Source organism: Cantharellus anzutake (genome assembly GCF_015039405.1).
Source record: "Cantharellus anzutake strain C23 chromosome Unknown EI90scaffold_171, whole genome shotgun sequence".
Lineage (NCBI taxonomy): Eukaryota > Fungi > Basidiomycota > Agaricomycetes > Cantharellales > Hydnaceae > Cantharellus > Cantharellus anzutake.
The window spans coordinates 13-23,478 of record NW_024067121.1 but is presented as its reverse complement, the minus strand read 5'-3'; the positions used below and the strand labels follow the sequence as shown (position 1 = coordinate 23,478).

Genomic DNA, 23,466 nt, shown 5'->3' with positions numbered 1-23,466 from the left:
TGCCACCCACTATGGAGGCTCTCAATGAGAAGTGCCGACAGTGTTGGCACTTTGGATGCTAGGATTGCTAGGGTTGGGTAGGGTTGCACTGCACTGCCACCTACTATGGAGGCTCTCAAGCAGAAGTGCTGACACTGTCAGCACTCTGGATGCTGGCTCTAGCTGTACTGCCACTGCACTGCCACCTACTATAGAGGCTCTCAATGAGAAGTGCTGACACTGTCGGCACTTTGGATGCTAGGTCTGACCTCACTGCCACTGCACTGCCACTCAATATGCAGCCTCTCATGGAGAAGTGCTGACACTGTCGGCACTTTGGATGCTGGCTCTGACTCCACTGCCATTGCACTGCCACTCAATATGCAGCCTCTCAAGCAGAAGTGCCGACAGTGTCGGCACTCTGGACACTAGGATTGCTAGGGTTGGGTAGGGTTGCACTGCCACCCAATATGAAGCCTCTCAAGGAGAAGTGCTGACACTGTCGGCACTCTGGATGCTGGCTCTGACTGTACTGCCACTGCACTGCCACTTACTATGCAGCCTCTCATGGAGAAGTGCTGACACTGTCGGCACTTTGGATGCTGGCTCTGGCTGTACTGCCACTGCACTGCCACTCACTATGTAGCCTCTCAAGCAGAAGTGCTGACAGTGTCGGCACTCTGAACACTAGGACTGCTGGGGTTGGGTAGGGTTGCACTGCCACCTACTATGAAGAACTTCATGCAGAAGTGCCGACACTGTCGGCACTCTGGATGCTGGCTCTAGCTGTACTGCCACTGCACTGCCACTTACTATGCAGCCTCTCATGGAGAAGTGCTGACACTGTCGGCACTCTGGATGCTAGGTCTGACCTCACTGCCACTGCACTGCCAAATCTTCGCTCTCTCCTCAGTACAAAATTACTCTCAGGGCATGCAAATGGCTCAATAGGCAGCCCCAAATAACAAGTGTCCAATTAGGCACAGAGAGGTAAATATGAATGAATGGGGGAAATTATCATAGTGGATCAAAAATTTAGCAAGTAACTAGAATCGCTGCTGTGCCCCCTTGTGATGGGAATTTTTGTATCCAACTAAATCAAATAATGGAAATATTGAGTAGCGTTGTAGGAGAAATAACATATGAAGCTATATTATCAACTGGGGAGTAATAAAGGCTAAAGAGCCAGTCTACCCTCCATGCTACTTTATATACATATGTACAAGTGTATGCCGGAGTGTCAGGAACATGTTGGATGTGCATCTGGATGATCCGCAAAGCGTGCAAAGTCGTCCAGGCTCGTAAGGTGGGAGGGGCAGGACTTCAGCTTCAGCGACTCAGGTGGAGTGCGCTGCGCTTCGTTCTTACGTTGTTGTCCCAATTTCAGACAGAAGCCTTACGATGTAGAGAAGAGACTAGGGGGGGAAATCCAAGTCAATATACGAACTGAGGTACATCCGGTGTAACCTACACACATTATAAGCACAAGTAACTAAATGGGCTGGCCTGAAAGGAGTGGCAGATCAAGCGCAATATTAATGAATGAAGAAAGAGACAAATAGTTAATATCCGCAAACTTGGTCAACAAAAGGCAAGCAAGAACAACGAGTGGCAAAGGAGGAACAATAGTCTGCAAGCAAACAAAAGAGAAAAGGCCATCCAGCCGTCTAGCAAGCTGTCCGGTTGGCGGGCGGACAACAAAGAACCACTCGAGCAGGCAACCTTGGTTGGGAGGTACATATGCATGCGGGGGAGGAAGTGTGGATGACGATGACAGGTGGACGGATGGACGGATGGACGGATGATGATGTTAGCGGGTGGGACAGGCCAGTGGCACCAGGGCGTGTTGATGGATGTGACGGATGTGTCGGGTCATGACATGGAGTTGGCAAATGCATGCGGCTTGGTAAATAGTAAACAAGCATGCTTTTGCGTGCGATCTCAGCAAGATATAAAATGGGAAAGCATGTGCAGCCTTCTCAGGCCTTACAGGGATCGACTAAAGTCAACTTAAATAAAAGAATTATTTCTCAGAAAGCCTGAGTGACAGATCCAACAAAGGAATCACAGTAAATTGACAGAAAAGTTCCAGCAAGAGAAAAGCTCTGCAGGGGTTCTGTTTCCTAGTAATTCTAACATCCTGAGTTTCAAAGACTAATGTACAACAAGGAGAATTAGCCAAAACACTCAGGCAGGCACAAAGATCTCAGGTGCACATCCCCAAATGAACAACGATCCCAGAGTTCGTCACTCTCGCAACAATTTCTTATTTGATCACCCCAAGAACACCAAGAAGGGAAGCAACAGGAATGCTGTATGTCGGTGAGGGCAAGTATAGGACTGTCCCTGCATATAAGCCCTAATAATTGTTAGGTGCAGACTTGCAGCTAGACACTGTTGCATAGAGTGATGTTCCTCTCTTATCATGAGAGTGTGTATTTATCTTGGATAGATCTCGTAATGCCCAGGCTAAATGTAGAGAATGCCAAAGAGAAACCGATTCTTCCATAAAAGCATGGCTTTGCAGGGACGACCAAAGCAATCAAATGAGAGGGTGAGTGCAAGAGACCAAGTAGCAAGGTGACATTGCTGGAGGTGGGAAAAATGCCAAGGAATTCCGGACTCGAAAGTGACCTTGCAGGGTAACTCCTCTATGGCGCTCTCCTCGCCTACCATCATAATTCTCCTCGTTTCCAGCTTTCCAATGATACCTCATTCATCCCAATTGGTCCAGTAGTTCATGAGATATTCATTGACAGGTGCTGTCGAGAGCATGTGAGGTTCAACACCATGTCGAACCACCCATATACTAAGGCTCTGTTCGGTAGAAAGAAACCTGTTTCTTTTTGTGTCTTCATTCAAAAGGTGACTGATTCTTTCTTGTTTCTTCTGCCACTTTCGTCAAGAAACGAGAAGAAACTGACGAGTGTTCAGCATGCCGGTTTCGTTGTCATTTCTTGCTACAGCTTTTGTCTTATAAACCTCACACATGTAAATTAAGCGTGAATTATTGTTGCAAGTATGGATGCTGATCTTGGCAATACCCATCCCTCGATAACAAACAACGTCGTACACCCCGGGCCAAGGGGGAATCCACAAACCCACCTTCCAAGTGTGCTGTTTGGAAATCGCATGAGGAAGCGGAGCTCATCCACTCCCTTCTTGAAGTTAAGTGTGCAGGTGGCACCTCGAATATTGGGTTCAAAGACAAGGTTTGGAACTCAGTTTCCGCACACTTAACTGAGGAATGTGTTAGAATGGGTGGACTCGGACGACTCCGGAATGGAATCGGAGACTTAGCATGGAAGGACCTTGGCCTCAGCGACTCAGGTGGAGCGCTGTGCCATTGCTGGTTGTCCTAGGGGTCCCTAATTTCGGATCTAGCAGAGGGAAAGTCTCTTGGGGGAATTCATGTCGATTTCGGACTGAGGTTACAAGTTACTAGGTACATTGTATATAAGGAGGGGTCCGGAATCAAAAGGAACAAGGGTAGGACAAAAGGAGACAAAGGGAGATGGAAAGGGGAACAACACCGAGGGTCAAGTGTTTGACTCAATGGTGTTTCCCAAAGGAGGAATGAAGGGCCAAGGCCCCAGAAGGAAGGAAGGAGGATGGGAGTCGGGAATGGCTAGCTGACTGAATAGAAAGGAAGCAGCAGCCCAAATAGGAATGAGGGAGAATAGCGGAATTGAAATGGACAATGCAATAGTTGCAAGGTCCGGAGTAAGTCCGGAAAGTCCGAACTCGGAGGTTAAACTCCGGAATATTGGCAAAGGTAATTAAATGGAATGAGCTAACCAATACAATGGGTATAAGTGGAGGTGGGGTCAAAGTCCGAGGTCGGAACTAAGACCAGAGGTTCTGGAGACGAGACGTGAACGGGATACCGGAGCGGAGGTCCGGAGTCGGGAGCATAGGTTTTGCGTACTCGTCTGGAAGGTGTCGAGGTTGGGGTCGGACCCGGAATGTTCCGGAGTCGGACCGAAGGTGGTGTCAGAGCCGGAGGTGGGATAACCTCTTGGGAGTCGGCAAGGAGGAGGTGATGGAAGGGAGTAGGGTTCCGGAAGTCAGGTTGGAGTCTGGGAGCCGGAGCGGAGGTCGGAATGTTGGATATGACAGATGCGGGACTGTGTCAAGCGATGTAATAAGTATGGCAAGGTGAGTATGAGATGAGTGACTGATCAGACCACTGACTATATCTCCGCCATAGTTAAAACAGATATACTGGGCCATCAAAAGACTTTCAGAGCAGTCAGGATTTCCGTGGAGCAATGAGAATGGTGCCGATAGAGCGATAAGTTTTTGTTGATACTAGATGCGATGTTTATCGTATATGATGGCATTTTAAAAAATAACGGTATAGGTACATACGGGATGCCCCGACACAAGCAGTTTCTTTCTTTCTACCGAACAGAGCCTAAGGATGTTCCATTTGGGACGATACTCCCTGGATTAGGAGGGTGGGTTGACATCACCAGTGTCTAGAGAGTGAACAGGTTTCAATGGTATTTGAGGGGATGAATTGTGAGAATCTAGCACGTTGCGAGTGCTCAGTTCTGAACAAGCCAACTAAAATGAATTGCTTATCTACCTAGCACGTTGTAAGCGCTAGGATATTTACAAGGTTTTTAGTCATCGACTAAGTCAGCGAAGACAAGAAAGCTCACCTCAGTTCTGAACAAGCGAACTGAGGGAGAGACAAGGGCAAAAAATTAAGGCTTTTAAGCCTTCTATGATGCGGCTGGAAAGAGTGATCAAGAAAGGAATGACGGACAATCATGTAGATCATGTGTCCATGCGCAAGATATGCGTTGACCTTTCTCCTAATATGAATGTTGGGCATGCAAGTTTTGACTTGGCGCTGTAACGGCTCTATCACCTAGACTCGAGACAGAGAAAAGGGGGAGGGTGGTAGTGATTGTGTATGTGGTTGGGAGGTCCGGGTTTTGGTCTTGGGGCGCTACCGTGTCTACTAGAGCCTCAACTAAACACTCACGTATGTCTCTCTTGGATGTCAAGGCCGAGGATTATGAGTAGAGGGGTGTTAGATGTTAGCAACAAGCTCAGGGGGGGCATGGGGTCGTGGATGGCGTCTTTGCCACTTGGATGTAACTACTTTTTACTCCTTCATGGGTCTATTCATTGCTAACTTGTTGTGTACATGTACAAGGTATTTTCTAATGTCCAATTAGGAACAGAGAAACAATAAAAGAAATATGAATGGGGAAATTGTGACAACGGTCCCAGACGGAAATTGTAAAAGTTAACTCCGCAACACCGCCCGCCTATCCTCTCGCCAGCAACCTCCTCGTCTCCAGCTTTTCAACGAACCCTCATTTGTCCCAATTGGTGCAGTAGTTCCTGAGATATGGCCATTGACAGGTGCTGTCAAGACCACGTGAGGCTCTACACCATGCTGAACCATCCACGTATGGGATTTCCACTCTGGGAAATGCTCCGTGGGCAAAGGGGGAAGGTAGATCGTCACCAACGGGTAGAAAAACCGCTGGGTTTAATGTGTGGTTATGGAGGTCTGGGGAGGGGGTGAAATTGGCGGTGTGGTTGGGCGTGGGGAAATTGACTTGGGACTGTCAGGAATGTTGGGAAAAATAAGGAAAGAATAAGGAATGAGTGTATGGAGTGTTGGATAGTAAGGAAACGAGCAATGGAAGCATCCGCGGTTATGTATTGTGCATTGTTGGGTAGAATCCGCAGAATCCGACTTTTTGCCATGCACGGACTTGTCCTCACAACGTTGTCCCTCCCAATCAATGTATATAACACCTTCCCATCGTCTCCATTGGACTCTCCTTGACTCTAGCTTCGTGCTGATATGCCATTCATCCCATTTGGCTTGGTGGATCTTGAGATAGGCACGTGCATTCGACATGGTGTTGAGTGTCCTCATATCTCTGTCAATACTGCACCGTTTGGTATGAAACTCGGCAGAAAAATAAGCCTAATTCTCCTCTTTCGATCTTATATTTTGCCGCCGAAACGCACACATGGATGTCAGGATTTTCAGGCAGAAAGGTGGGGTGAGTGTGGACATGGGAATCGTCCACTCCCCACGTTTGCAAGCGACCAAAACTCGTTGTATACTGAGCACCTCGTTGTGAATGAAATCTTGATAGGTGGGTTGGATGCACGGACTGAATCTCCCTGGGGCTCTTCACCTTCACAAACATTTTCGACTATTTAGCTGAGTTTTGGGACCCCACTACGATCCAGCTGGCCCCTGTCTTGCTTCCCTGGGGCCCCAAGGCCAGAGTGGCTCTCCCACTCTCCGATCATGAAAAATGAAATTGAAACTGGCAAAATTATAACAAATAATATAACAAATAATGATAATGATAAGACAAGGCTTCGTGCTACAGGGTCGGTGACACCCATTCCCTCCTCCTAATCAAAGATCCATCCCACATAGCCTTATCATCGATCAAAGGATTGAGAATGATTATGGGAAGCCTTTGACCTGCCATATCTGCAGGGAAGGTCTCTGCACTTTTGGCGTTGGATGTTGTGTACCACATTCGTGAAAGGTCAGAATAGGGTGCCCAAACAAGTTTGGAGTACACATTCTTCCAGACCTTCTCCCTAATACGATCGCCACCAGTATAGTCGAATCTCTGGATGAATTCCCACCAGGCAGCATGAAACGAATGCCGCTTCCAACCCCTACCACCATTTTTGTACTCTATCAACCCTTGCTCTCTCTCATCCCCATATCTCATGGGTTGGCCTCCTCTCCTCTCCCTATTGTATGTCCCCTTCATCCTTGCTTCTTCCCATTTCAGGTCAGCTGGTGGGAAAGAGAGCTGGAACGCTACATGGAACTCTGGGGGGTTGCGCTTCCTGATGTGAGCTCCGGTGAATCCACTGCGGAAAAGATCAGGTTCTTTAAAGTACCCTATACCAGGGTGTGCAACTGGACTGTCTGGATTACGGACAGTATGGTAGAACAGCTCTGGGGATTGCGTCTGGGGGACAGGGATGGTCTGCAGCACGTTGGAAAAGTAAAAGTCGAGGATCTGCTGGATATTCTTGGTCAATACCAGGTTTGTGGTCCCTTGAACGAGCTGAGGGACCCCATCACTGTTATCCGAGTTGGGGAAAGAATCCTTCAGGTGCTTGGTAGCGCTCTCCTTCAATTTGATATGAGCATTTGCTAGCAGCTCATCTAGTGATTCCGGCAGATCTGGTGGAAGTGTGTGGTTAGGTCTTGGTAGACGGAAAGGAGCAGGTGGTGTGATGTAGGGGGTAGTTGAAAGTATTCTTTCGAGCTCGTCGATGGTAAAGCCGGAGAGGTGTTTGAGATACCGATCCAGCAGTAGCCGACGCCGTCCCAATCCAAGTGTGGCTCGTGCTTTGAATCCAGGGGAAATTGGCCTATGCCAATCATCTGTCATGTTCAGGTTGTAATCGATGTCCCTGAACCAGATGACATTTCCCGAGGCAAATGGGCGGTATTCTTCATTTTCCGCCTGCGCCCTCCATGGATTCCTGTCACGTCCATCTAACAGATCTGGGTGGGAGAAGTTGTCGGTGACAGGGAGGGAAGCACACATGAGCTGGTGCTCTGATGAACCTGCTGCTGGTCTCCTGTTCAGCATGTTGATCCGCCATGTGAGTGCAGCACTGAGCTCCAGAGCATGTCGTGCCAGTCTAGACCGGGGGGTCCCATTCATCTGAGCCTCAATGACCTGACGACATGCACGAGCCATCAGAAGCTTGAATAGCCTAGTTTCAACAGTAAGCCACTTCCATATTCCAGCAATTTCAGACTCACCACCACCGATCTGCAGGCACTGAGATGGTGCACTGCTCGATGAACTCCTTTGTCACTGTTCTCAGGGAATTTTTGGCTTTTCGAAGGGGAACGCGTATCTCCAATCTTGCCGTCCCTTCCGTCCTCTCATGATGAGCTGAATTCCACACTTCCTCCAGATTATCGAATTCCACTCTCAGTTTATCCTTGGTTTTTTCTCCAAACACGTTCTTTTTCGTGATTCCCAGCATAGGGTCAAACCTGTCAGCTCTCCTACAAACCCCCTTCTCCGACGCATACCATTGTGCATAAATGGGTAAGCGGGGGAGATGAGGCAATGCACAACGTCCTCCAGCCAGAGATAGGATTCCTGCTTGAATGTCGCAGAAATACCCCTCCCTTCCAGGCTGTGTCCATTGTCTTTCCACATCCCCCTGATACCCTGTGGCAAGGACCTGAAGAATTCGGTGGTGCTCTGATGCATCCCAGTGAAGAACATGGGCCTTCCTGCTTATTTCGAGCCCCACATCCACCCACGTGCTTTGCTGTTCTAGAGATGTGAGTCCACTGTGAAACATCCCCAGGATAAGTTGTCTGAAGATCGTCTCTTGATCCTCTTCACTGGAACCCTGCCCTTCCTCTGTGCCATTGTTAAAAGGGACAGGATGTGTGGTGCTGAGTTTGATTCCCTTGATCTCAAGGCCAAAGAAGAAGCTGCGAGCCCATTCGAAGCGTTCCTTCTTCCTCTCCAGGCAATCTCTCATATGTTCCACCAGTTCACCTAGCAGAGCAGCAGAAACCAGACGCTTCCCACCCACCAGCTTGCCATCCTTGGTGCGGGAGAGGATGCCACCCAAGAGCCGATAAGGGGGAAATGAAGGCGAGGAATGTGGAAGGATATGAATCAAAGCTGGACGCAGGATTTCATCGTAGAATTCCGCAATATAAGTCTCGCTGACCCTGTTGTTGTTGTTGTTGTTGCCGTTGTTGTTGTTGCCGTTGTTGTTGCCGTTGTTGTTGCCATCGTTGTCATTGTCGGTATTGTTGGAGTTGTTGGTGTTATTTGTGTGGGTTGGGCCAGGTGGGGTTGTGGAAGGGGTGAAGTATGGGAAAAAAATTCTAATGAGGCCATTTTTTGAATAATTGCCAAGGCAATAGTTGGCAATCTTATTTGGTGCTGTCACATGGTCCCCAGGTTCACAGTTCTGGATGGAAGTGAGTTGTAAGGGTTAGAGTATGAATGACACTAAGGCTCACAATCTCGAATAGATGATCTGGAAGCTTCACATGCAGATTGGTGGAACCAGAGAGAGAATCCATAGGACGAGGGACAAGGGAAAGCTCCACACTGTCGAATAATGGCAACCCCTGATAGAACCCAATGATAGAGTCAAAGTCCCTGTGGAGGGAGATGCCTGCATCATCACCAGACAGGTTGGTTTTCATGTCTGCAGTATCAAGCTTGTAATATCTGCCATCATCATTCTTGCCTTCTAAAAGGAGTTGCTCAAATTGGATGTTCAGCCCCCCTGGTGTTCTGACAGAATCCAATCTGAATGCCTTTCTGACATATGCTGGGAACCTGATGGGCTGGAGATCTTCACCCAGATCTGAAGGTGTTGTTTCCCTGGATGCCATGGAGGGTTGTGAATGTGCAATAGAGAAAAAATTTCGGCAAGTGCCATTGAATACCGTGCCCACAATTGAATCCACTGTGACAGAAATTTCTGTCACACCTTCTCTAATGTCACACAATGTCTCTCCCACTGGTTGGTTGTATTACTGTTCTTGAGCACTAGTATGCCTGCACACTAAGGCAATGATAATTTCCGTTCGCAACTCAACCATAAAGGTTATATTACTACTTTAAGAACACTACTCCACATAGTAGCTTGGTATATTATATTTTGCTGCACATCAGGCTTGCTCACGAACACAACATCGAGGGAGTTCTTAGTGCAACATGTTATGATTTGGTTTGCAATCAAAAGCAGAATGCGCTGCATGTTCTTGTTGTTCACTAAGCACTATTATTAAGCTACCCTCGTTGTGTTTTGGTTGTGTTGTTTGTGAACAACAGTACGCTGTGTTGCACTAAACTAAGAAATACATCAATTGTTGGAAATCCCTTATGGCCACTGACTTGTCATATTATTTGCATATCCTGCTCCACCAGAAGGTTGTTGAAGAATAAGTGCAATGCCATATATATCGGTTCGACATGGTGTCGAACATCACGTGAAATATGACACACAAGAAAGATGAAACACACTGGGACCACTGCTTCCTAAATGGAAGGAAGTGCTGGCATGCAACCACGGTAACACTTTCGGGTCAGGACCAGGAGTTGGGTGCACCTGGACGCAGTTCCTCAGCACCAGGGTAATCCCGCAAAGGATTAGGCTGGCGGTGCCACAAAGTACAACTACCGTAGTACCTCTTGTCCCACAAAAACCACCTTGAAGAGTACCAAACATCTCTCCTCATCTCTCCACAGCCAAACCTCAACAATCCCCAAAATCCTCCCCCACTGCCTCTTAACTTTAATGAGGAAGATGACCCCATGGTTGACAGCTCCCCCATACATGCAACCTTTGGCAGTACCCCTGCCAGAGAAGTGGCCAAATGCCTCAGATCCCCCGACTCATCCAATATGCAGGGTTGGATCGTCGATCATCATAAAGTCAAGTTACACCTAAGTTACAATCGGCAATGAGCCAAGATGACTCTGCTAACCGACCCTCCAGGAGCCAACAAGTCCCTGCTGACAGACCCTCCGAGGGACAACAAGTCCCGCTGGAACAACCAAGAGATGGTGTCTTCGATTCGCTCCTGCAAGACCTCGATCAGATCCTCGCCGATTACAACCTCCAGAAATCGTCCATATTCGAAGCGTACAATGCAGTCAACGCACGGTTGGAGTCAGAGTCAGACCTTACGACCACCCAACGTGCAGACACCTCGAAGAGGTACGGAGACCGACTCGAGGTCGCAGCTCGCTCCCGAACAGAAGCTGGAGTTAGAGGATCGCGAGGTGAGCAACCAAGTAGGCGAGACGAGACCGCTGCTCGAGCGGATGGGGCTCACGAATCAAGCCCTGATGATTTGCCTGGGTCTCCCGATTCGGGAGGAGTCAATATCTTTCAACCACCATCCAAAATCCGCCGTCTCCTCTCAAAAAGCTATCAAAACCCACTCAAACGTGTCGCAGATGAGGAAGATGACCACCGAGGGGAGTATGCTTGGAACTGGCGTTTTCCGGGAGGAGGTCCACCCTGGACAAACTCAGAGGAACGTTACCTCTCCACGGCTCAAAAGACACATCGACTTCGAAACATCTACGACGCTAACATCAAACGCGCCATCCGAAGTCTCCAAGCACGAGGAGGACAGCCTGACTTCCCCCCTTTCCTCTGGAAGGACGTTCTCGACTTCGGGGCTCTCATTGAGGAAAGACACACCCGAACAATGCGATATTCCGACAGTGTCGTCATCGGTGAAGGGATTGAAGTATCAACCGGAGGTCCGTCCGTCAGTAAAACGAAACTCACTAACTCGATGCAGTGGACCTATGCATGGAAGAAATATCGTACGGCGATTCTCTGGGCCTTCCCGCACCGAATGCAAGAACTCGAAGTCTATCACGACCACATCATTGAACGATTCAATAGCCATCCCAATGCCGCTCTCAACATCGAGTACGATCGAGCGGCACGGAAGTTCTTCCACGGTAACACCGGGCTTGCCTTCGACGATTTGCACACTATCCTCCCAACCCTCCTTGAACTCTACCTCGCACCGAACCCAACTACCCAGGGGAGTGGACTCAACGCCAGTGGAGCTGGGAACAATGGACTCAATCAAAGAGGCGATGGCCAGTCTCGTCCAAAGACCGGTCAGAAACGAAAGCGCCCTGCCAACTTCAATGATTTACCAATCTGTCACGAGTTCAACAAACATGGAGGCTGTAAACGCACCGACTGCTGATTTAACCACAGATGCCAGTCATGTTTCTCAATCAGTCATGGGGCAACCGAATGCTCGAAAGCGAAAGAAAAGAACTGAGCCTGGCGATAGTGAACCTCTGGGAAAGCGACCGCGATACATGCGATTCATCTTTGGGAGAAACGACTTCACTCGAACACCCTCTGCCTCATACACTGAAGTCGCGCCTCCCCTCCCGGATGTTCCTTCCAGTGATTTCCGTTTTCACGACATTACGCAAACACTCAAATCACACTCTCACCTGTTCAAGGTTGTTACTCCGATCAATGCTGACCGTTTTGAGGAGCTCCTTTCTTCACACCCGAACCGCCCACTGGTTCAGTCTATGTGCAAAGGACTACGCTATGGTTTCTGGCCTTTCGCCAACGTTGACGATCCTTCCTCCTCTCCATGACAAAACCGCAGGAGGAGGGCATTCCCACGCCAACTCTGCTGCCACTCCACCAGTCACCGGGTTGAGTGGTTACTCCATCCAACCAGAGTTCCCTATCAGGAACTGTAGCCTATCCACTCTCAGAGAAGGATACGGTCCAGGCAGCTCCAGGATGCCTGGCCACGCACCATGGTCCACTTCCACGGTCACCACTACCGTGCACTGTCCACCAGCCTGCTTTCCCAACAACTCCGCTACCGTATGCTCCATGAGCGCCAAGTCACCGATAGCCACCAACTGGTGACTCCCTTTGGGAGTCCAGTATCCTCACTACAGTACGCTCCATTGGCGCAAGTCACCTAGCAAACACTCCAGCACACCCACTCGGCACGCTCCAGTGCCAAGTCCCGTTAGCAGACGCCAGGTGCTCCCTCAAGGAGCCCACATATACTCGCTACCGTCTGGTTCCCAGTGGGGTTGTCTTGCGCCCTCATGGTTCACCCAATTTAGATGAGGAATCTAGCCTCTTTCTAAACAGACAGCATGATCTTGAGATGTCACTCGATCGCTATTCCCCATCTTTCGGAAAGGTTCTCTTACCCGGAATGGTTGCACAACCAATCTTTACCGTTCCGAAGAAAGGGTGTATGAAGTTGTGGTTAGTTAACGACCATAGTGCGGGTGAGAAGTCTTTAAATTCCCTGATTCCTGCGGATGGAGGATTTGTAATCCTCGACAACTTATCTGACCTTGCGTCAAATATTCGTGCCGTTATGAGAGGAAATGGGGGGTGGCACCCAAGTTAGTTTGGAAGTCAGATGCCTCTCAGGCATACCGACGCCTCCCGATGCACCCACGTTGGCAAACTCGTCAAGCTACTCTCATTGGCAACGAATACCACGTCGATCGTTGTGCTGTTTTCGGGAATCGCGCTTCAGGACGTATATGGTGCTTGTTCTTTGGTCTGGTCTGCTGGATTGCAACGCATGTCCTAGGGATCCGGGACATGCTCCATTATGTTGATGACGCTTTCAATGCTGATTTCGATGGGGACCTTGTCCTCTACGAGCCATACAATCGTCTCCTTCCTACTGACCAGGCACTTTTCTTGCACCTGCTTGACGAAATTGGAGTTCCTCATGAGGACAACAAACAACTTTATGGTCCTCAGTTGGAGATCATTGGCTTCATGTTTGACGCGCGGGAGCTCACCATCTCTATCACAAGTGAAGCAAAAGACAATCTAGTTGATGCCGTTCACGATTTTCTCAATAATACCCCTGGCCAGAGTCGACGACAGCCACTTCGGACCTGGCTGAGGATCCTTGGTTATGCTAATTGGGCTTTGAACGTGTTTCCCTTACTCAAGCCGGCACTTAACTCCTCTTATGATAAAATAGCCGGCAAAACCATTATGGCACAAGGGATCTACATTAATGTGTCCGTCCGACGCGATCTGTCATGGTTTGTTGATTCTGTTAAGAGGCTGGAAGGAGTGTGGGTTCTTTCTGCTGAATCTTGGAGTGCCAAAGAAGCCGACATTCAGGTCTGGGGTGATGCAAGTAAACTAGGCTTGGCTTTTTGGGCACTGAAAGTCTCGGCAGCTTTCGTCAGTGATCCGGTATTTGATGCTGATGGATCATTCAACATTTTCTTTAATGAGGCCATCTCCATTCTCGCGGCCTTACAATGGTCCTCTACATTGGATCCCTGCCCCAAGCGCGTAGCAATTTTTACCGATTCTTCTAACTCACTTGACATTTTAAACTCCCTTCGGGCCGGCCCTACCTATAACCCGATTCTCATGTCGGCAGTCGGTATCCGCATTGACCATGGTATTGACCTTCGAGTGTTCTTAATTGAAGGAAAGCGAAACGAGGTGGCTGATGCTCTCTCTCGTCGAAATTTCACCCGTGCGCGGTCCTTGGTGCCAAAATTAGTAATCCGATTCTTTACGCCTCCGCTGAAAGAGCTGGGGGCGTCTCAAAAATGAACTTTTTGTCCCACTCCTTGGCCAGACAACCACGTCGAGAGCCTTGGTCAAAGGAGCGGTTTCTTGTGGAGCGTTCTATTGCTCTTGGATCTGCCCTCGAGCGCAGTACCGCACGTACCTACACATCGGCTCTCACATCTTATATCGCGTTTTGTAATCTTCATCAATGGCCCATTACTCCTACCCTCGATACTCCAAGTTTTTACACCGTGTACATGTGTTACCATATCAAGCCCTCTTCTGTCCGGTCTTACCTTTCAGGTATTTGCGCTGAATTGGAGCCTTTTTGGCCGGAAGTCCGTGACTTTCGCAATTCCGGGTTAATTGATCGCATCCTGACTGGGTGCTCCAAGCGACTAGGAGCTCCAGCGTAGGAAGCGTCCCCTCACCGAGGATAACTTGCGGACCATCTTAGCAGCCCAGCCTGATCACCCTTCTCACGATGATCTCCTTTTCCTTGCCATTACCTTTACCGGTTGGCATTGCCTGATGCGCCTTGGGGAGTTGGTTGACCCAGATGTTGTGTCTTTGCGGGATTACCGGAAGTGTATCAGCCGAGTAACAGTCAAATTCGCATCAGAACCTCGTCCACATGTGTCCTTTGTCTTGCCGATGCATAAAGCGGACCGGCTATTCGAAGGCTCCATTATCGTCCTGGAGCGCCGACTCAACGAACTGAACCCTTTATCCATCTTCCAGCAATATCTTTTATCGCGAGATCTCCACTTTCCACATCTGCCAGAACTTTGGTTGCGCGCTTCTGGTCTTGCACACACGCGCTCTTGGTACATTGGTAGATTGCGCAACCTTTTTCCAGGCAAGGAGTTTGCTGGCCATTCCCTCAGATCTGGCGGTGCCACTGCCCTGGCTCTAGCTGGCACTCCATTGGCAAATATTCAGCGTATTGGTCGCTGGAGTTCAGAGGCCTTTCACATCCATCTCCATCAGAATCCGATTTTGTTACAAGGAACACTTGCCGGTGTTTCCGCATTTGATGGGCATCATGCAAATCATTGATCTCTAGTTGCACCACCATCCACCCCTCTGCCATCCTGGTTATCGGGTCAAGGTTACAGGTCGCACAATGCCCACGCGCGCCAATTCACAGGCCGGGACCGCTTCAGCTCCGGCCGTCTCCACTAAAAGCGCTCACACCGTCTGATTAGCAGGTTGCACCCCTGTGTCCACCCCCCCCCCCCCACTGTACAAATTCGGAACCCCTGGAGCTTCCTTGTCAAAGGACTCTACCTGAGCCGAGCTGTATGTTTCATCACGATTGACTTGGCTAACTACCGACCCACCGGCCATGTCGTATCTCTGCACGGCCTTGGTCGAAGTCCCTGATTTTAACCCCTGGTATCATGAACAACAGCCACAATCAATGGATCTGGCTGTTCAGGAAAACCTCATTCTCCACCCCCACAAGCAACCACAGCTTGGCCAGTGGCAACCACGTCTTCTGCCACTCATACAAAAGCATTGACCACCGGTACTCTGTATGCCCAATCCATAATCACCATGCCAACTTGACCCGAGTCCTGTCGTTGACTTGACTGTAAACCAGACTCCGCTGTGCCCCCTACCACTACCCAGCAAGACACGGCCATGGCAAAACCTTTGGACATGGCAGAGGACATCGGAGACCCCACAACTAACCATGCCCCCCATAAAACAAATTACTAACTAATCTGAGCCACTGGGTTGATAGCGATCAAGTGCATTAAATGTGTAAAATTGAAGTGCATGAAATTGAGACCCAATCTGAACCCACACATATTTGGGAAAATTAGAATCACAATGGCAAAATAAACGTATATTTGCGGGATGGGTAGTTATATGTACATCCTTGGATACATGCAGTCTAAACAGCCCGTACAAGGGAGCGAAGAGGTACTAACAATGCAGTGAGACTCCCGAAGGGAGTGGATGCTGAATGTGAAAAACTCACAAACCAAAGCACAGCGCAGTGCGTAGCTGAAACACAGACAGGCAGTGTGAAGTGCACGCATAAGTCACCAGCGTCACTGCCAATGTCGGACTTACCAGTCCAAACCAGCACAGACGCGAGGCGATAAGCACTGGGGAGCAGAGGGATGAAAGGAATGATCCGACCTAGTCGTGAGCTGCACATGGGGCCAGCCCCAAATTTGCAGTGGTGAGCGCCTGCAGAATCCCATTAGCGCTGCGATAACACGGCACCACTCATGTCTCATGATGCTGCCACGATTAGCTGTGTGAAATAAGAAACTGACTTGTGTTAGATGTGCCACAAGCGGAGTGCTATATGGGCATGCTGGCAGGGAGGGCTCGGGGATTAGGGTAGCTAACATGTACTGAGGTTGGTTTGGGCCTGCTTAGAACGCCACATGTGGTTAGAGGAGGACATGTGGATACACACCATCTGCGACAGTCGCAGGGTCAAGACTGTGAGTGATTGCGTCCATCACATGTATATGCAACTCTTCTTCAATTCCAACACATTCAGGCAAGTCCCAATAGTCCGCAAGAACCAGAGGGAGGATCATCCCGAGGGAGAACTCAACTGTTGACCAATACAACAGAGTCGTGCTTGCCTGAGTTGCGTTGCGTGTAGTTGATAAGGCTTAGACAATGCAAGTGCATGTCTGGAATGCTGTCAACACATGAGTTACACGTTGAGAAAGACCAGAAAGTACGCAAGCCTGAAGTTCTAGGTGCATGCATGAATTTCGTGCATGTCAAAAGGGCGTGTGGAATGGGGTTAAAAGTCAGAACACCGATTCCAAACTGGTGAATCAATCAAGATCATGAGGAAGGGTACTGACCACACTTCCCTCAGGACCAGATTGCAAAATCTGTCTGATCAGAGATATCGAGATCAGGACGCATTCATGATGGGTCTGTGGTGACTCACGATAAATCAGATTGATGAGGGAATGTGGGCATCTCTAGTGGAAACCGGGGGGGTGAGGAAGAAGTGCTATACATGTTGAAAGGAGGTGGGTGACAGCGAGCACAAGGTAAACAGTTGAGACGAAGGCAGCTTGAATTCAGTTTCAATTTTGCATTATTTATGTATTTAATGCGCTTCACACCGCTTGGAATTTGGCGTGTCACGCAGTGAAAGATGCCATTTTAGTCCTCAATATCCAAGTTCCGATTTCCCTGTATTTTCATTGTATTGTGTGTACTATGGGGAACTGCACTTGAACACCTATTTGGGCCAGCTTCTCCACTGATCCTGCATCAACCGTCCAATTAAACACCCAAACAATATCATCGAGCACCGGAAGGTGAAAACATTGCTTCTTCTTCCACTCTTCCAAATCCCTCCCAACAACAAGTCGAAGGGATGTCTCACCATCCCAACAACCCATGTCTAGCATCAGTTGTTCCAAAGTTGGTGGAAGAAGACTGAAGAGGTCTACTTCTCCGTGGTTTGGATCATGGAACAAGGAACAAGGGATCGTAAGGCTTCTTAGGGACTGGAAATGGGAAAGCGTTCCAATGGGTGTTGATGATTGTGGGGCGCTCCATGGGATAGAGATAGATAACGTCTTCAAGCTATGGCACTGGAATGCAAGACTCCGGTGCAATAGTGCGCCATCTTCTATCTCACCCTCCCATACAAACTCCTCTAGTGACCGAGGTAATTGGAGGATGTTAAGAAGAAATGGATCCCCTTCAACAGCAAGCATGAGGGATCGCAGATTCAATGACTGCTTTGCTGGCACATCCCCCTTTCTGAACTCCTCAGAGGTAAGAAACCCACGTAAAGACATAGTAGACAGATTGGGGAGAGAAATGAATGGGGTGATATCCTCAATCCTGAACGCATCCCAGAAGAGCTTAATCTTGGACACAGAACGAAGGCCAGGAGGAATACTGTTGCCAACCCATTTCGTTAGATCTCGGGGGCCACAGGATGAATAGGGGGATTGTGGTATACGAATACTTAGTGTGTTCAAGTTGGGAATCAAATGGAGGAGCAATGCAAAGCATGCATAGCATGAAGCAGATTGAAACCATGGGATTGCAAGAGAGTGTAGGCCTTTCTCTTGGGCAGCTTGTTGTATCAAGTGGACATCTCTTTGCACTTCCTCTGGAAGCTCACGTTCTGAGCGCTTGACGTGGTACCAGCGTATCTGTGCACAGCGAACAACGCGGCCCAGATCTGGACGAAGTATGAGAGTTCGAACAAATTGATGAAGCCTGCAATCCAATACCGGGGCTCCTTTCCCCACGATTGAAACAGATTTGTAAAGGAATAACTGAGCAAGAGGATGAAGACGATGGGAAACAAGGGAAAGGCTGAGTAGGGTTTCAAGAGCCCCATGCACCATGATTTCGCAAAGAATATCGTTGGGAAGTGCCTCAAGAATCATCTTGTTTCCTGTGTTCCAGGGCAGCTCAGTAGGGGCACTGAACTCTCCCAAAGGTATGCCAAACCTTGAACTCAGATACGTGATGTATGTTAAAGTACGTAAGTCACTACGGCTAATTCCAGTGACAGCAACGAGCCTGTGACACAAATTTGTGTCACAGTGAGGCACCCATTTACAGTAGAGTGCTTGCGCTTTGCGCTTTGCAGACCTCAGGACAAACACAATCCAGTCATTTGGAGTCTGAAATTATTTAAAGGCAAAGCAAAAAAGTAGGTGGTGCAGCGACAATCACAGTGGAACCAGCACATGCCTTCACAGACTACTGTGCACAAGGGCAAATAATGGAATACCTGTGGGCAGACATAGGAACACCACCAAGGGGCACGTTGACACCTTTCAATGCATACATGACAGTGTCATGTGCAAAAGCATAAGAGAGTCATCAGGGAAAGGTCCCACTCCGCACGGTGTTGAATGCCATGTGACCTCAGAACTTTCCCACACTATCTCACTCACGTCCCATCCTGCTCTATCCAACCCCTCTTCTCTTCGTTGGCCGTTTTCCTTGTTATCTACTTCCTCCATTGTCTGACTCCGCTGTCGTGATCGATGGTATCGATCATGGAATATATGATAAATCTTTAACGATCAACGACGCTGTTTTTTTTTACAACTTCTATGTCACATTTTCGATGGTGAATGCTACCACAGTCCCCTCTCCGCTTGCGTAAATGTCTCATCCCAATGGGCCGACTGCGATGTCTATTCAGGATACCTATTTGATTTTCTGAGTTCCAACTCTGTGTCATATGAAGTTCTGAAGCTTGTATGTAGTGCTTTGGGCGTTTTAGCTTGCAATCGATATCATGCATCTCAAGTGGACTGCCCACTAATTTTACAAGAATTCAGTCTCACTTCCCCGATCGATTGAGTGTACTTGCGCTTCGCCTTCGCCAGACTCTGCACTGCCCACTTGTTCCATTCTCAAATAACTATGTTGTTATATTGCAAGCGTCAATGGAACTCAATCATCTTTCTCGCAACAACACGATACAGGGAAAAATAACAAAAACCGGATGCCATGGCAGCGAGTGAAGGTCATACATGGTGGCCTTCAGATACGATGGTACTGATCAAACTGAACCGATGGCACAATGACACCTTGAACCGTAAGAAAAGTGAAAAGAAAGGGGAAAGAGATAACAAATTTTCACCGTCGAAAAAAGCGTAATATTGCCACGGGTGTATCACTCTGTGCAGAGTAATCTGTGCCCTCTATGTGCACTTTAACGGTAAAATACATTGTCCAGTCCGATTGAGGGTTATCAGCGAGGAAAGAGTGGCAGGTTCTGCCACGTCAGGCAGCGTCCACCAGTTATTTCACAAGACAAGGCCAGGGAGCCTTCGGCCCCTCTGTCTATCTTGCCTGAACCAATTGGTGGGTCTCGTGATTGTCTTCATATTGGCAGGTGTTGGCCAAATTTATTCGGTTACTCATGCAGAGACTGTTGGAATATCAACGCTCATCGACAACAGCCGAGCTGCAGCGAGGATTGGGGTGTGATGAGATTTCTTTTTAATCATCATGACTGACAACGATTATACCTTTTTGTTTCAGAGTCGCGGTACCATGCGCTCTCAATCTTTATTTTGTCTTACATCGCCAGTTGGCGATCGCTTTAAGCGATATTGGCGCCAGTCGTATAAGTTACGCTGGACGCCGCAATTTTTCCCTCCCTCAGTTCTCCATATCGAGACTGAGGTGATACCATTTCGTTCTATCTATGTTTGCTTATACTTTCATGTTATATAGTTTACGCGTAATAGCTCCTATTTTATTAGAGACTTCAGTCTTACTGGTTATCTTTCCTTTCTGGTTGTGAGTCAGTTCACTTACAACATGCCTTGTGACTGAAATACAGGTAAGAATACATGCGCGAGGTAATTGCAGGAGGACCGAAGGATCTAGTTACTACTGTGAAGAATCGATCACTGATTGCGGAGTGTTATCGAAGTTCATATTTATAGGAGGTTGCATTGTGTCAGCGGGGCACTCGGTGATCAGATAGCATGGAAGACGTCGCGATGTTGTGATTCATGATGCGAGCGATCAGATTGCATTGCAATAAAAGTTGGTCGGTGCGTTGGATCGAATGATACAGCTAGTACATCTGCGTTGTCGAATGTCGATGGTAAAAGAGACCCCATGTACCAGCAGTCTTGCGGCTGTCCTTGCATAGGTGGTTGCTCGGATCAAGAGGCTTGAGCGTGATATAGGTATATGCCACGGATGTGAGGCAAGTGGATGCGATCGGAATGTCACTGGGCATGCGGCTAGCCAATGAGAGCAACAACGCGCTCCAATGCACTGGTGAGACTCTATACTTTGAACAGTTCCAGGGCGTGTAGTGTGTGTGCCATCACAATCATTGTGAAAGTGTGTCGACCGAGTGTTGTGGTATAACCTGGCACTTAGGTTACGTGTCAAACAATTAGGCATTAATAAAACACAGCCAAAGTGCTAATGGATGCCAAATGAGCACTGAAATCGATGTCAGGGACGTCAATCCCACTTCCGGACATAAGTGCGAAATGGGAGCCAATGAGAGGACTGCGTCAGAACCGACCCAACTTGGGGTTAAAACCTTAAAGAGCGAGGTCTAATCAGGAGCCTCGCCTATGGTCGGATGGCCAATCGCCCTTTAATCACGTTTAGTACTCTATTTCATGTGTCTAATCCTGTCTCACTTGTGCGGCCTGGAGATGGCCCTGTGCTCTGTGCTTTTGCGGCACTGAGGGAGCACGAGGGATGAAAACCTATCTGGGTCCTAACTGAACTCTGAGTTTAGTTGCCCCGTGGCGCAATGGGACCTGTAACTTACCCATGCTGACCAGATAGTACTGGTCTCTGCGAAATTACGTTGCATTTTTGATCGACTCATCGTGCGCTCTTGTGAGTCTATCGCTGTTGCGAAACACTCGTTGCTCACTAAGGCGCTCGGCCTGACTTCCTGATTCTTAGTCCTGTCTCACGCATAACCTTGATCTCGATCATCTTACGGTCAGAGTGCTGAGTTACTCAACATATGTCGCATGATGAAGTCGCAGCGACCGGACCCACTGAACGCCCCGAGTCATCGACAAGTGCAGTCACCCTCCAACAGCTCGATGATGTGGTCCGCAGGTTTGGAGCAAACTGAATCTCTCTTCGTGAAGCCTATGGGGCCCTTTTGGATGCCCTCGACAATGAGCAAACGACCAACAAGATGCCCCTTTACACGGTACACGGTGGAACTGGAGCAAACCGCTGAAGCCAGAGTACGAGCAAGGGCCCGAGGGCAGCGTGAACTCGGCGTTTGTGGTGGGCCAGAGCAAGTCACTGCTCTACTGGATGGGACTCTCGAATCAGGCCCTGATGCTTCGTCTAGGGCTCCCGCTCAAATCGTGCAACCTGCCCCAGGAGCCTCGTTGAGCGAATTCAACACCATACCCCACAACCTTCAAGCGAGTCAGTGACGAGGGAGATGACCACAGGGCAGAGTTTGCATGGAATTGGCAGATTGGGAATGGAGGAGCTCCTTGGGACACGGCAGATGAGGCCTGGCTGTCATATCCGTGCATACCCGACCCCGACCCGACTTCCGGACCTCCACCTCTTCACCTCCGGAGTCATAACCTACCGCTGCCGATTCCGATACTCACCTTCGGTCCTGGCAACACACCTCCTCCTTACCTCTCGCCACGCTCCTACTACTCCGCTCCCCCTTCACAACACCTCCACCCTCCCATTATCCTCCTACGCTTCCCCCGTCCGCTCCGATACTCACCTTCGGACCTGACTACTCTCCTTTCCGCCACTCCTTCTCCCCTTACCTGTCCCCTCTCTCCTCCCTCCGTTACTCCTCCGCCACCCTTCCGCCAAGTTACGACTTCCACCGCTGTTCCGTACTTCGCACTCGGACACCGCTCGTACCTTACTCCGAGCCTCCGTCATAGTCCCTACCTCGGACTTTGACTCCACCTCGGCCTTAGTCCATTGCATTGGTGACCTCATACTACGTAAACACCATTGCCAATATTCCTCGGACTTCCAACCCCGCCTCCGTAACCTCCGTAAGCTCCGCAACCCCCGAGCTTCACGGACCGCCTTCGGCACTCTCGCCGCCTGTAATGTATTTCTCACATTTTCCCTTCATCCCTATTTGGACTACTGCTTCTTTCTATTCTAGCCAGTTAGTCATCATCCCCACTTCCCCTCATCCTCCTGCCCTCTGGGCCTCGCCCTCCCTACCTCCTTTCGGACGTATCACAGGTCTTGCCCTATGACCTTCGGTACCGCTCCGCTCCCCCCACCCTTTGTTCCCGTTCGGACGTCTTCGTTCCGATTCGGTCACCCTTTGTTCTCTTTGTGCTTTTGCCCCTTCCATTATATATATCGGTGCTTGTACATACTCATCTTGGTTTCAGTCCGAAATCGACCTGAAATGCCCCCTAGAGACTTCCTGCTCACCTACTGTGAAATTAAGGACCAAATGGACAAACAGCAATGGCACAGCGCTCCGCTTGAGTCGCTGAGGCCAAGGTCCCTCCACGCTAAGTCTCCGATTCCACTCCGGAGTCGTCCGTTTCCGCCCGTTCTAACACTGGCTCACCAATGCCCAAAAAAAACCCATGTCCTCCGGAATGTCTATGATGCCAACATCCAAAGGGCAGTCCACAGCCTCACCAGTCATGGAGGACAGCCTGACTTTCCCCTGCTCCTTTGGAAAGACAATCGCTTCATCGATGAAGACAGGTGCTCATGCACCATTTAAGTATGATGACCCCATTGAGCTTGGGAACGGAGCCAAATATCAACAATATCCAACTCATGTAGCAAGACAGAACTTTACAACTGAGGGCAATGAATGGAGGTGTGAAACAAATATATCGCTGCGGTTCTCTGGGCATACCCACACCGGGTGGTCAAGTTTCACACGTACCA

The 23,466-nt window shown here is 49.1% G+C and overlaps 3 protein-coding genes across 3 annotated transcripts; all 3 read right to left on the bottom strand.

Moving 5' to 3' along the window:
- Positions 1 to 6,350: 6,350 nt before the first annotated feature.
- Positions 6,351 to 9,385, bottom strand: EI90DRAFT_3136803 (uncharacterized protein; the record flags this gene model as incomplete). The annotated part of the gene is made up of 3 exons (XM_039064815.1): positions 6,351 to 7,719; positions 7,769 to 8,952; positions 9,005 to 9,385. The coding sequence occupies 3 exons, from the start codon at positions 9,383 to 9,385 to the stop codon at positions 6,351 to 6,353; spliced, it is 2,934 nt and encodes a 977-aa protein (XP_038908225.1).
- Positions 9,386 to 15,926: 6,541 nt separating this feature from the next.
- EI90DRAFT_3184150 (uncharacterized protein) lies at positions 15,927 to 17,085 on the bottom strand (the record flags this gene model as incomplete). The annotated part of the gene is given in 6 exon segments (XM_039066371.1): positions 15,927 to 16,047; positions 16,067 to 16,092; positions 16,162 to 16,348; positions 16,517 to 16,691; positions 16,923 to 16,956; positions 17,012 to 17,085. 6 exon segments carry the CDS (start codon positions 17,083 to 17,085, stop codon positions 15,980 to 15,982), a joined length of 564 nt encoding a protein of 187 aa, XP_038908224.1. The 3' UTR covers positions 15,927 to 15,979.
- A 185-nt stretch (positions 17,086 to 17,270) lies between these two features.
- On the bottom strand, positions 17,271 to 19,067 carry EI90DRAFT_3022700 (uncharacterized protein; the record flags this gene model as incomplete). The annotated part of the gene is made up of 3 exons (XM_039057803.1): positions 17,271 to 18,618; positions 18,691 to 18,722; positions 18,999 to 19,067. The coding sequence occupies 3 exons, from the start codon at positions 19,065 to 19,067 to the stop codon at positions 17,271 to 17,273; spliced, it is 1,449 nt and encodes a 482-aa protein (XP_038908223.1).
- Positions 19,068 to 23,466: the final 4,399 nt, after the last annotated feature.